At 36.7% G+C, this 14,171-nt stretch overlaps 1 protein-coding gene across 4 annotated transcripts; it reads right to left on the bottom strand.

Annotated features, from left to right (window-relative positions):
- Positions 1–21: 21 nt before the first annotated feature.
- Positions 22–9,472, bottom strand: itih3b.1 (inter-alpha-trypsin inhibitor heavy chain 3b, tandem duplicate 1). 4 transcript variants are annotated; one of them, XM_016268196.1, is made up of 22 exons: positions 9,349–9,472; positions 8,778–8,941; positions 8,472–8,576; positions 6,846–7,008; positions 6,643–6,753; positions 6,406–6,534; positions 6,120–6,236; positions 5,810–5,978; positions 5,444–5,554; positions 4,513–4,694; positions 4,176–4,355; positions 3,708–3,835; positions 3,415–3,605; positions 3,251–3,292; positions 2,764–2,802; positions 2,608–2,670; positions 1,910–1,960; positions 1,698–1,826; positions 1,402–1,579; positions 1,042–1,190; positions 815–899; positions 22–411 (listed from the first exon to the last, which is right to left on the bottom strand). In XM_016268196.1, the coding sequence occupies exons 1-22, from the start codon at positions 9,421–9,423 to the stop codon at positions 297–299; spliced, it is 2,676 nt and encodes an 891-aa protein (XP_016123682.1). In that variant the 5' UTR covers positions 9,424–9,472; the 3' UTR covers positions 22–296. The 4 variants fall into 4 exon arrangements, with proteins under 4 accessions (XP_016123682.1, XP_016123687.1, XP_016123683.1 ...); XM_016268201.1 differs by having other exon boundaries at positions 1,698–1,799; XM_016268197.1 differs by having other exon boundaries at positions 2,614–2,670.
- Positions 9,473–14,171: the final 4,699 nt, after the last annotated feature.

Here is a 14,171-nt window from a genome sequence, read left to right as displayed (position 1 = left end):
AGAGACACCAATCGAAAAAAATGTTGTTATGCAATTTTAATTGCTATTTTATCACACAGTTTGCCAGCTAAAGCCCAGGTGCATTTGTGTGGGCAAAGAAGAACACATTCAAAGACATAGTGCAACAAACGTGGTAATCAAAGCACGCTAAAGAAGAAAATAACTTGGGCCATGCCAACAGACAACAATTTCACAGCTATTTGACCAACAATGCCCATTTAAAGAATATGTTATATTATTGAAAAGGGCAGCTTTATAATGGACAATAAAAATATATATTTTTTATTTATTGAACTCTACAGCTGAGTGACAGTGAAATCAGCGAGCTCTCGCTGCGCAACAGCCTGGAATGGTACAAGCCAACATCCAACCACAGGACCAGAAGCAAGTCTGTAGTCCTTCACCATCACCCTGAAATAACAACATACACTTACTTAAAAATGCCAAGATGCAGTTTTATGGATATTCAGCTATATGTACACTACTAGTCAAAAGTTTGGAATAATTAAGATTTTAATAATTAAGCACCAAATCAGTATATTAGAATGATTTCTGAAGGATCATGTGACACTGAAGACTGGAGTAATGATGCTGAGAATTCAGCTTTACATCACAGGAATAAATGACATTTTAAATATATTAAATATTAATAAAATAGAAAACAGTTTATTTTAAATTGTAATATTTTTTCCACAATATTATTGTTTTTACTGTATTTTGGTCACATAAATGCAGCCTTGGTGGGCATAGGAAACTTCTTTCAAAAATGTTTAAAAAATAAAATAAAAATAGTGTACATTCCTTGATCACTTACCAAGCTGTCTTCACTTCTTGATCCTTTAACTTCAAAGTTGGGGTTTGTGATCCTGGGATCTCTTCATATGAAATATCAGCCTCTCCTTAAATATTATCCACAGATATTGTAATTTTTTCCCAGTGTTGGTTTATTAACCACAATATCATCACTGACAGACCATCTTCAGTATCAGTAGAGATTAAGTATTGTGTTGATATAGTGTGACTGATTAGTGACTCTCTCACCTAAAATACCCATCAAACTGGCATCTTTTGGTTGTTGCCAAATGGCAGGCCACAGAAAAATGTCACCGTCTTTTTTATGAAGAAGAATAACAACGCGGATGTTTCCCATGGTAACGTCCATTTCATTGCTCCGTAGAATCAGAGAGACACTGATGAAACAGAATTAAGGGCCATTCACACCAAGAACTATAACTATCAATTCTACCTCAATATCACAAAATGACTTTGCAAAAATGAGAGAAATTTATATTTTTTCAAAGTAAGAAATTTTTTGATTTGACAAATTCTCTAAATGTATGAAAATGTAAACAAAATTAATTTATGACTTTTTTTTTTTTTTTTACTGTTTAAGCATATTACTTTTCTCTCTCATGGTGGGTGAGGTCTTGCTCCCATGAAAACTTAACAGTTTTCTGCCCATCATTGTAGATAATTTCAGTAGCGCTGAGCAGAAGGTGGTGATTAGTTTTGTAATGAATTGCAATTTGACTGAAGCCTTTTCCTCCAAATGACTCAAGTTGCCCATTCATAGAGAAATCTGATTAAAGAGTATAAACAAACATTACAGTGAGATTTTGCTTAAATTAACAAATGAAAGCAATGGAATATTACTGTTCGTTAAAACAAACTGTAATAGAAAGTGCCAGATATCTGACCTGATGGGACATTCTGTTGGAGTCTGACTTTCTGAGCAAGAGGAACATCGTAACAAAGTGGATGAGCATTACCAGAAGATTTCAAGATCCTAATGCTCCTCGCTGAATGACCAAAAATGAAATGACGGACTGAAAATAGGGAAATATGATGTCAGATGAAACTATACAAGACACTGCACTATATAAAATGAATACACACAAGGTCCACATACACGGAGGAGAGGTTGTCAGAGGTTTCTGAGTTGGACTTTCTATTCGTAGGGCTAAAAAAAAAAAAAAAGGGTAAGGGTATAAATCTGGCATAAGGAAATAAGATAATGAAAAATCAGTTGACATAATAAAATGAATAAATACACAGCAAACATATCAATGTAGTAGGTTCATTGTGAAAAAGTGAAAGTGATGTGACGTGTAGCCAAGAATGGTGTCCAATACTCGGAATTTGTGCTCTGCATTTATCCCATCCAAGTGCACACACAGTAATGAACACACACCCGGGCAGCAGTTGGGGGTTCGGTGACTTGCTTAAGGGTCTCACCTCAGTCGTGGTATTGAGGATGGAAGAGAGCGTACATTCACTCCCCCCACAACAATTCCTGCCAGACCTGAGACTCGATCCTGCAACCTTAAGGTTACAAGTCCGACTCTCTAACCATTAGGCCACGAATGCCCCCAATACTACTTAAAGGGTTAGTTCACCCAAAAATGAAAATTCTGTCATTAATTACTCACCCTCATGACGTTTCCAACCCGTAAGACTTTCATTCATCTTCGGAAAACAAATTAAGACCGGAGCGATGTGAAGTTGTACCATCATCACTGAAGTTATTAAAAACTGAACTCTTAAAACAAAACAGTAAAACAGCTATAATAATTTATTTAATTCTTATTAAAATATTAGAATACACACACGTACACCTACACATGTCAAGATGCCGTAGATAGGGTAATTGTCCCAGTAGGATCTGGGAGTCTATGATAAAAGTAAAAAAGAATTAGAAATAAGTCTGACTGAGTAGGGATATACATGAATTGAAGTAACAGAAAAGGAAGCGATGTACAGTACTGTATGGCCCTACACCACTGGTAGAAAGAAGTGTATGACCTGCAGTGTGGAAAAGTTACATTAGACACAAATTATTTTCCAACAAATGAAAGCATAACTTGGCTAATTATAAAAGCATATTTTGTGTTGCTTTCCATAAATTTCCATTTTTATATATTTTCAAAAGAAGTATTTCTGCTCACCAAGGCTGCATTTATTCGATTGGAAATACAGTAAAAACAGTAATACTGTGAAATATGAAATATTACTATAGTTTAAAATAACAATTTTCTGTTGTGATATATTTTAAAATGTAATTTACTCAATTTGCTTACTTTCATGTGTCCTCGCTGAATATTAATTTATTTAAAAAAAAAATCTTGCTGACGCTAAACTTTTAAAGTTACATAGCAAGTGATTTGTGTGGCAAATACATCTTACATAAATGTACAATTTTAACAAAATAAGTTTGTTTGTTGTTGTTTTTTAAAGTGAAAAAGCTGTGGACCTGGAGACATTATGCGTTTGGACAAGGCCTTTTGTCTTCTTGCTAGACAGGAGAAATAATGCTCATTAGCAAAATATAATGGCATAAAGATTATTCTGATAAAAAAATATATATATACAGTATATATATATATCCAACAGCTCTTTTTCTTTATTTCATCTTACATATTTTAGTACTTCCTGATGAATGCCTATTTGGTTTTTCTCCCTCTTTGGGTTTGTGGGCAACCTGTATTTCCTCATCCTGGGGCTTGGTGACCACCATCGATGTAAGCGGTGTGACAAATTTGTACTTCAGAGAAAGATCAAGGGCTTCTTTCTTTGCGTTTTCTTTTTCCAGGTCTTTTAGAAGCACCCTGAGGTACAGAAGAAAAAAAATCAACATGAAAATTCTGCAATACTACTACGTATGACATACATAGAGTTGAATCAGTTAACTTAAAAGTATGAATATTTACATTTTCTCCAATAGCTGCTTTACTGTAAGAAAGGCCCATAATCTTTTAATGAAGTTCTCGTGTTCAGGTCTGTCACTACTGAGGTCCCCTGTAAGTACACTGCTATGATATACCACCTTAGTGCTTTTCTGGAACAAAGAAAATAATGGTCAGAAGCTCAAACCTTGCTGGCCTAGTGGGTCAAGCAACTCTAGAGATTTAAAAAAGAATAATGCACCCCAAAAAAATTACTATTCCTGTCATTATTTACTGACCATTAAGTCATTCCAAACCTGTATGTTTTTTTTCCCACTGAACACAAAAAGAGAATTTTGAAGAATATTCACGTCATGAATAACAACCTAAACAAAACCTATCTTATAAGAGCTTACGAGCTGAAATGACATAAAGGTGTGTAAATAACTACAGAATTTTTGGATGAACTATTCCCTTTAAATGTTAGTCTATAAGGGGTAGTGGTGATCTTACCGATAATGCAATGACCTCAGTGGTGAAACTTTCCAAACTGTTATCAGTGATCTGACCAGCTACCACAATCTCAGAACCATTGTAGTACTGGTTGAAAGTGGATTGGGTTAAATTGGCCACCCCTTGGTAGTTAAGGTGAACATCAGTCAAGAGCGGGACGGCCACTTCCTCGTAGAAGCCCTAATAAAATTGTGCAAATACAAGGACATATACAATAATACTTTAACATATGTATCTGTTTAGTTCTGGGAACAGCACATGGCACACTGGAAAATGACCCAAGCCTGACTCAAACCCGGGTCACTATCCCCAAAAGATTTATTTGTTTATATGTGACCTGCAGCTGTAGATCAGCATCAGAATCCTCATAGATCCTGCGACCAACACCGTTATTTTCCAACGACAACTTCTTCAGGAACTCAAAGCTGACATCAAACCCAAATCCCAAACTGTACAAAGGGAATTTTTCACCAATCGCCTTTCTCACATTTTCCTGAATCTTCAATGGGTTAGTCTCGCCTTTTTGCGGAAAAAAAGAAACAATCAAGAGGTATTTTATGCATGGCAATGGAGAAAAATGGGACGTTTTACAGCTAAAATGTATACTCCATAATATTTTAGTGTAGTGGGTCATACATGCATTTTTTTCTGTTTTGTAAACAGTACATATACAGTCATGGCCAAAAGTATTGGCAGTGACAAATTTAGTGTTTCGCAAAGCATTTACTTCAGTATATGTGGATAATTTTTTCACGTGTTTCAATGGTATACTGGAAAACAGTGATAAGCATTTCATCATTTTTAAAGGCTTTTATTGGCAAAAACATTCAATATATGCAAAGAGACAATATACAGTGTTCTTCATAACCTCTGCAATTCGCTCTGGCATGCTGGATATCAGTTTCTGGGCCAAGTCTTGACCGATGGTGATCCGTTCTTGACTAACTAATTTTCAGAGTTGATTATAATTTTTGGGCTTCTGCTTGTCCACTCACCTTTTGAGGACTGACCACAGGTTCTGTATGGGATTAAGATATGGGGAGTTGCCTAGCCACGGATCCAAAATTTAAATGTAATGATCTCTGAACCACTTCATTATCACTCTTGCCTTGTGGAATGGTGATCTACAGTATCATGCTGAAAAATACACATCTGAACAAGCACACTTTGCGAAAATGTATGTCACTGCGAATAATTTTGGCCATGACTGTGCAATATTTATGTACATATACAAGAGTGCATGCAGGAGTGAATCGGTTATTTTGTGCCTGTAGTGGGGTCTCCATCAGTTAACAGGATCAGGATAGATGCGGATCCCTCTTGTGGGTATTTGTTTATCATGTCCACAGCTTTTAGCACTGCATCATTTATGTCTGTGGCTGAAAGGAAAGAAAAAATAAATGTTACAAATAAATTTAATTTAGTGAAATAAGGGTGGAAGTCTAGGATGAATTTGATTGTTTTCCATTGTTTCACAGTCCAAGATCTGGCTATTCAACTAATGAAAACATGGAGATCATATGTTTTCTGGTGTCAGTTAGGCCATCATTTTCTCCTGAGGGTATTTTTTTCTCATTCATACATTTATTCATCTAGAATGCTTTTGGTCAGTTAGCAGATGGTGGATACTTTACATCCTCCACTCGTAATCCTCTTCACAAACATCTTCGCTTCTTCCACGTGTCCTTCAGTTGCTTTTAGGAGTTCAGGTTTCCAGGTTTGAATGTGACCACTGAACGTGATCAATCCAAAGTGGTCATCCACAGCAAGGTCACTCAAAATCCTCAGCATTGCCAAACGAGTCTAAAATACAATGCTTTCATTAGCTAAAACCAAGGAAAACCATAAATATATGAAGAATTATAATTTCTTCTGTATTATTCTTAAGATTCAACAATTCACCCAGTAAAACCCAAAGAAGAAACAAATGAAAAAGAAATTCACCTGCTCTATTTTTTTGCCTGACATAGAGCCACTTCGATCAATGATAAACACCACATTTTTGGGAATGCGCTGAATATCTGTAGGTGCAAAGTAGTGGACAAAGTAGCCATTTGATACCTGAAAAAAAGAAGAATATTTGACATGTAGGACTGAGTTCCTAAACTCTAACTGAAAATTAATGATTCATGTCGCTTTGTTGCTTTAAACTGCTGTCAGTGAACACGTTCTGGTTGTCATCACATTTGTCTTTCTGCCGGTTTAAATTTAAATACCTTGCACTACATACCGTCAGATCTCCACTTTGTTTTTGTCTCTCAACATCATACATAATGATCAGGTTGCCATTCAGACCATTTTTACTACAGTCATCACACTTTGTTTGCTGGTCACGAGTCGGGTAGAACTTCACCCATGCCTAAGTTTGCAAAACAGAAGAAGTTGTCAAAATATATTCCATCATATTAACATATTCAAGCAAGAAGTTGCTTGTTTTTTGTCATCAATTTCCATTTTTATTTCTTACATCTTTATCTGCTCTGATGGTTGTGATGGCTTTGGTCAAATCCTTAGTGCTCAGACCACCTTTGACCTCCAAGAATGAAATTCCTATATTCTCATGGATGTGTACGTCAATCTAACCAAAATAAAAGTCCGAAATTTTAAATTTCTTTGTCTTTTTCCATTATGATGAACATCTATACATCTTGATTTTATTTCTTTTCATACCTTGAAGTCAGCCACCGGCTGCATCGGTTGGGCATTGATGAGTAGCTCATATTTGCCGAGGCGGCGCTTTAGCAGTTCCTCGTAGGTCAACTCAAAGGTCACTTTACTAAAAGCAGCCACCGTCACTGAAGTTTTAAAGTCCTCTAAAGTCCTTCCAACAGCACTAAAATAGAAATAGAGACCATTATATTTAATAATACTGAAATAAATATATTTTATTGAACTCTTATTTAATACTAAAGAAACAAATATCTTAAAGGGGTCATATGATGCTGCTAAAAAGAACATTATTTGGTGTATTTGGTGTAATGAAATGTGTTTATGCGGTTTAAAGTAAAAAAAACACATTATTTTCCACATACTGTACATTATTGTTTCTCCTCTATGCCCCGCCTTTTTGAAACGCGTACATTTTTACAAAGCTCATCGGTCTGAAAAGCGAGGTGTGCTGTGATTGGCCAGCTATCCAGTGCGTTGTGATTGGCCGAATACCTCAAGTGTGTGACGGAAATGTTACGCCCCTCACCATACTGTTGATGCCGTGTCCCGGCCGGAGCAACGAGACAAAAACATAAAATCCTTTAAATGAAAACGTACTTACAGTCTGTGAGTCAGAACAGCCGGCATTGCCGGCACAGAACAGCTGGCATTGTAGTCTACTCTCCCAGGATCAGTAAACAGTCCTCCATAAAATGTGCTGCACACATCTGGATATTTGGGTTAAACTGTTCTGGAACAGTGTTGTAAATACAAATTAACCACTGATTTGTAGTCGTGTCCTCTTTTGGAAGGACAAACAAAGTAGTTTCGCTTTCACAACGAAAAACACAGCGGCCTAGCGTGAGCGGAAGCCGCGGCTTAGCGTGAACTGAGGCTGGGCTAGAGTGAGCAGAGGCGGCGGGGTTGAAAAAGGCGCAGCTGGCAGATTTGATGAAGGAGTGGCAGCCACATGTGACGACCCAGGGCTGGACTCCGCTTCGTCCACGGTGAAAGCCGATCCGGCGATCCACAGCACTAAGTTGATGTATTCCCTCAGCGACCAGCACAGATCAGCTCTAGGCATGACGAAGCGGATGCGGATATCATCCTCTTTTGGAAGACCAAACAAAGTAGTTTCGCTTTCACAACGAAGCACACAGCGTCTTCACGACATGGCGGCAGCGGCAACAATACTACAGTGAGAATAAAAGTTACGCCTTCTTTTTTTTGCGTGAACATTTGGGCGGCGTTATGCAAATCTTCCCTCATAGTGAGGTAGATATGTGGGGGCGTGTTAGAACGAGCCGTTTTAGGTAGGCGTGGTTAACTCTTAACTTTTATAAAGAATATCTCTTTGGATTTGAGACTTTAGTCTTTGCAGCTTTACAGATCTTCTTTATGCACCAAGAGCTTGTCACTCTCCAAAGAGAAAGGAAAAATTGAAATCGCATCATATGACCCCTTTAACATTAACAATTATATACAAAACCAGTGGCATTTGCCAGACGCTTTTATCCAAAATGACTTACACTGCATTTAAAGAAAATTTATTTTAATTAGTTCATGCAAACCCATGACCTTGGTGTTGCAAGCCAAATGCTCTACTGTTTGAGCTATGGGAATCATTTTTTTTATAATACAAAGTACCTGACCAGTCCAGCACTTTGTCCTCGAGATACTGCTTGATTGTATTGCTGCTGAGCTTCTTCTTTTTCCTTCACAACCCCATCATATGTCTTTCCCTCTATGGTCCTGAAAAGGATTGTTATTATTAGCTAAATAAAATCAGGAACTGAGGTTATTAGACAGAATGGGGCAGTTAAAATGAATGTACTAAAAAGTTTTTTTTTTTTAATTGTTAATAGTTACATTTAAATTAGATAAGACTGGCTGTTAGTTTTACAATCACTTGAACATTTAAATTCCTTGGATAGTGTTTGTGTATTTACTTACATTCTAAACTGGCTGATGAAGGCATCCTTGGGAATCTTGACCTCAAAATGGACCTCTTCAGACTGATTCAACAGGTTTGCCACACGGCTTGTGATGACTGTAGTAGCGTAGCGGCTGGTGACCGTAGAGTTAATGTGGAAGCTGTAAATATCTATATCTTGTTTCTGTATTAAAGTGAACAAGTATCACTGTCACTATGTGCTCTTACGACAGGCTCTTAGGACAGAACTTGTTCAGGTCCAATACAAACAGAATGTCAAGCGTCATTTGAAAACAAATAGTAATATGGACTTTCTCCTCAAACATTATCAGTTATTTACATGGTATTTTGAGCCTACCTTTGCCATTACTAACAAACAGATATTTTTATTTTAACGGAGAGATATTAAAAATACAATTAAATGATGGAAGTTTTTTTTAAACAATGATGACAGTATTCATTTTCTTTTGTTCCATTTTCTATCTTAACTGACTATTTAATAAACACTAGTAGCGAATAACAACTTGAAGATTTAAGAAAATTGAGAAATAAAATACATTTGTACTTTTTGTTTCTGAATGTTGATTTTACCTTGTTTTTAGCAGCCAAGTTGACACAGGTGAATAGTAGGCCAAAGAAAGTTAGTGTCAGTGCAACTTTGTCCATGGTGATCTGTGAAGAAATGGGAAAAAAGGCAACTAATGAAGCCAGTAGCTAGGCTATCAAAGGCAGGGCTCAGACACTGCCCACTTTAAAATATGTCCTTATATGGTAGAACTCAGACCATACAAACATGTAAAACACGGGAATACAAAATAAATATAACAAATAGCAAAATAAATCAAATTTTAATCTTATTTAATAAGTAGACAACTTTAAAATAATAAGAATAATAGATAGAAACAGATTCAAATAAATAAATAAATGTGTGAGATAGGGAAAGATGCCAGCTGCTTCTGTGGACATGTATTCAAGAAGTTATGTCGATTTGTAGGTAAGCGTTTATTCAAAAATAATAAAAAAAAATGGTGCAACTGCACAAACTGCATGATTATAATAAAGGGTGTCTTTTATTATGTATTATTAGTGCAACACCGGACTGGAGCTATAAATGGTCCCACGAAGAAAGAGAGAAACGCTCCGGTTACTAACTTACTAACTAATGGTTAAACTATGGTTAGTGTAGCAAAACCATGGTAAATTTGTGGTTACCATGGTTTAATGATATAGCTATGGTTTTATTGGGGGGGGCTAAAATTCGCATTCCAGGGGATAAATATCATGTTACCGCGGTTTTCCCGCAGAATTGGGCTACTTTAACACTGTTGCTGCGGGTTGTTTTTCATGTCCGTGGGTTGAAGCGACTCCAATAACATGATATTTATCCCCTGGAATGCGAATTTAAGCTGGGGACCCCCTCGAAACCATAGACTGTATAAAAACATGGATGTAGTGTCCGTGACGTCACCCGTAGGTTTCTGAAGAGCGTTTTTGAAGCTCAAAGTGGGCGGAGCCGGCCGTCGCCATCTTGGCAGCGCGTCACTCCCGGATAATCGAAAATGGGAAACGAGGCGGGAGCTAGTTGCTGAAACCACGCCCACCTAGCTCGATGGTGGTGACAGCATCGAAAACCACTTTTTGTACCAGGCTGTAAACATTTTTTTCTGCTCTAAAGTTGGCCAATTTAACATGGGGAGTCTATGGGACTGACTCCCTTTTGGAGCCAGCCTCTAGCGGCCAGTCGATGAATTGCAGTTTTAGCCACTTCCATATTGGTTTCACGAGAGAGACCGGAAGTTTGCCGCTTGCTCGAAACACGATTGGGCTAGTTTTGAGTAGCGATTGGGTGGGGGTTTCTTGTGAAAACCTGCCAACCCTGCTGCTGCTCGCCCCGTGAGAAGAAGCGCCGGTACGTACGGCAGCAGAAGATAGATCTGGTTAATGCAGTTACACAAACGTGAACAAATCAGGCTTCAGTATCAGAGTAAACAGGACTTTAGGGATGGTCGATACCACTTATTTTGTTTTCGATACCGATACAATACTTCTAAACTGAACTTTTAAATGATGAAATGTATTAGATTATTAAATTACTAAGAGTAAAATGGGTAATGATATCCATTAACTTTATATTTGAAACACATTTTAACATTCAATATGCATTAATTGCAATTTATTAGGTTATATTTTTGTTTACACGTTTAAAATATGTTTACTGTAGTGCCTTAGTTACAGAATAGAACATGATCAATATGAACTTTTAACGTTCAATTTAAATAAATGTAATTGCACAAACTATGGCTACAATTTCAGTTTATTTATTGTGAAATAACTCAAACATATATGTTTTTTCTGTCCTCTGATAAGCATTGTTCTGGGCTGCCGTTCCCAAGAAGCATCAATGCTTTCTCATGATACTTTTGGGAAACGCAGCCCATGCACACAGTCAGAAGTGAGTGAACGCTTTCTGTGATTGATTGGTTCTGTCTTGCAATAATTGCGTGTGTTCAGATGAGCAGGAAAATAGTTCGATCCTACACAATTATTCGCTAACATAGGTTATTCGTCCAATTCAATGCATATTGTACGCATAATTTTTTTGTTAAATAAACAAAATCCCTTGTAAATAAAATACCTTAGTATAGATATTTTTTATTTGAGTATCGATACTTTCGATACTCGCATCGATATATCGATACATCAGGATCGATACGCACGCACACATTCTCCATAAGCCTATAGCGACGCAACAGGAGAGACCTTTCGAAAGGGAACTGTGATGTCTGACTAAAAATATCTTAATTATTTTTCTATTTTATTATTCCATACTTATTGTTGTGAATCACAAGCGGATACTTACCTCATCTGATGTAGATTTGGTAGACATCTTCCTCATTAAAAATGGATTAGGTGAGTTCAAAAGTTTTTGTCCAAACTCAGGCTTAACTGAGGAATAGGCCTAAACGAATCACTGTCACTCACTATATTTTTACTGTCTTCATGTTTTCTTGATGTTACAGTCATGACATTATTTGTCTTTCTGTCTATCGACTAGGGCTAGGCTACCACTTGTTTCTGCGATTCTCTGGTCATGCAGGGGATTTCAACACTTTGAAGAAAGATATCATATTTTACACATAAAACGTGAGGTAAGATTAGATAAAACATCAGTGCAGTAGGGGTTCAATCTTCAACTGGCTGGCAGGAGCCGCCACTGACAGGTCATGTGACCTGCCAGTGGCTGGGGGGAGCCGCCTTTTATTATGAATATATTTTTATGACTCTTGACCTTTTAGGTTTTTTCCCCAACTAAAGCAGTCAAATGAACGTGATCACGGCTGGTTGCTTACTGACGCTTTGTTGGACGCTCAACCAGCCAGCCTCTGCTGCCTCTCATTCCAAGGAAATCATTCTGATTTTATTTTTGTTATTTCTACATTGTTTTTGTAAACAACTTTGAGTCAATTAATATATTATTTGCGTTCCTGTCCTCTTATAACAGTTTCCTCCAGTCAGACTTTTTAAGCTATGAGTATGCCTATGCGTTCCCCACCACTCCTGCTGCAAGGAAATGCATAATTTTATTATTGTGAATATGTTCTTTTGAACGTATTTTTAATATAATATAGGTTTAAGGAGGTTTAATTAGTAGTCTAATGGCCGTGATCCCGGTTGGTGGGTTACTGCCGCTTCCGTCCAGCCAGCTGCCAGTTTAACGACTCTTACTGCAATGAAATGAATTGTTTTATTATTATTAATGTATTCTTATGAATGTACTCTTTAATATCATAGGCGTATAAGGGAGGTTTATCCTGAATAAAGGAGACAAATGGCCGTAACACCGACTGGTGGGTCTGACGCTGTTCTGGCCGCTCAGTCCAGCCAGTGGCAATTGAGCTCTAATTTTGACGCGTTCTCTACCACTCTAGCTGCAAGGAAATGCATTACTATTATTATTATTATAAATATATTCTCATTAATCTATTCTTTAAGATCATATATGGTTTAGGGGGTTTTATCCTGATTTAAGTGGTCAAATGATCGTGATCCCGACTGGTGGGTTGCCTACTCTTCAGTCTAGCCAGCTGCTATTGAGCTGCGAGTTTAACGCGTTCCATATGACTCTCACTACAATTTAATTCATTTTTTTATTATTATTAATGCATTCGTGGTTGTGATTATTGTTTTTATTTTATTTTATGTAAAGCACTTTGAATTACCATTGTGTATGAAATGTGCTATACAAATAAACTTGCCTTGCCTTGCCTTTTATAGAATTATTAAAAAGCATTGCAGTTTGACCTCTTGTTGCTGAAATTACTTTATGAGAAAGATTCTTGTTATTGGGATAATTCACGTTTTAACAGGCATTTTTATGCTTTACATTATTGCATAACAAATGTTATTACATAACATAAATCGTAAAATCGTCACAACTAGTGGCAGTATCCATACAAATTAGAATGATTTCCTTGGAATGAGAGGCAGCAGCGGCTGGCTGGATGAGCGTCCAGCGAAGAGTCAGTACGCAACCAGTCGTGATCACATTCATTTGACTGCTTTTATTGGGGAAAAACCCCCACTCCACCAGTATTGACTACAGCTTGGTATTGGGTTGCAAGAGTTTAAAAATTAATTATTATTAATAATCGATTATGAAATTTCGTTGTTGAATGTTCAGGCATGTTCACTCTGCACAGTAAACTCCATTAGTCCCATCACTTTAAATTACTGAAAAATTCCTAACGTGGAAAACATACATAAAAGTTAAAACTACTTATGAAAAATATATCAAATGTAAAGTAAGGTAAATGTGCTGTTGTTGCACTCTAAAGAAACTTTAAGTTGTTTCAAAAGTAACAATTTATTTTTATAATTGTTATTATTTTTACAATTTAATTTAAAAATGTCACATATCACACATAGTACCTTATGAGCTACCATAGCATTTGCACAACCACAAAAAAATGACCAGTCACTGCAAGTGCTGAATGTACCTTTAATCTTTCGAAATAGTGGTATGGAAAAATTCTGCAATACTTTTTATCATGATATGAATTGTAACATCAGTGTCACATTGGCTATTATTTATTTGTTTGTACAAGGCAGACATTTCTGAAAATGTGTAACAAAATGCATTTCTTTTGAAGATTGTAACATAGTGTAATTAACTTTTTTGAAGATAAAAGTCAAGTAAAATGGCTCAGATTTGAGATAGGCCATCTCATATTTCGGTCTATATAGCTGTACAGAAAGTAAACAAGCTTAGCAATGTCATAATGCAAGCACTGTCATAGTGCAATTTACTTAATGCAGTTTAAGAAAAAGAAAACTAAATCAAATGCCATCATAATGTTTCGTGACACAAATATCAGTGGCCCATTTCATTGTATTTCAATATGTCGGATTCATCT

The sequence above is a fragment of the Sinocyclocheilus grahami genome, unplaced genomic scaffold (genome assembly GCF_001515645.1).
Source record: "Sinocyclocheilus grahami isolate Dianchi unplaced genomic scaffold, SAMN03320097.WGS_v1.1 scaffold44.1, whole genome shotgun sequence".
Lineage (NCBI taxonomy): Eukaryota > Metazoa > Chordata > Actinopteri > Cypriniformes > Cyprinidae > Sinocyclocheilus > Sinocyclocheilus grahami.
This window is presented reverse-complemented; position numbering and strand designations above follow the sequence as displayed.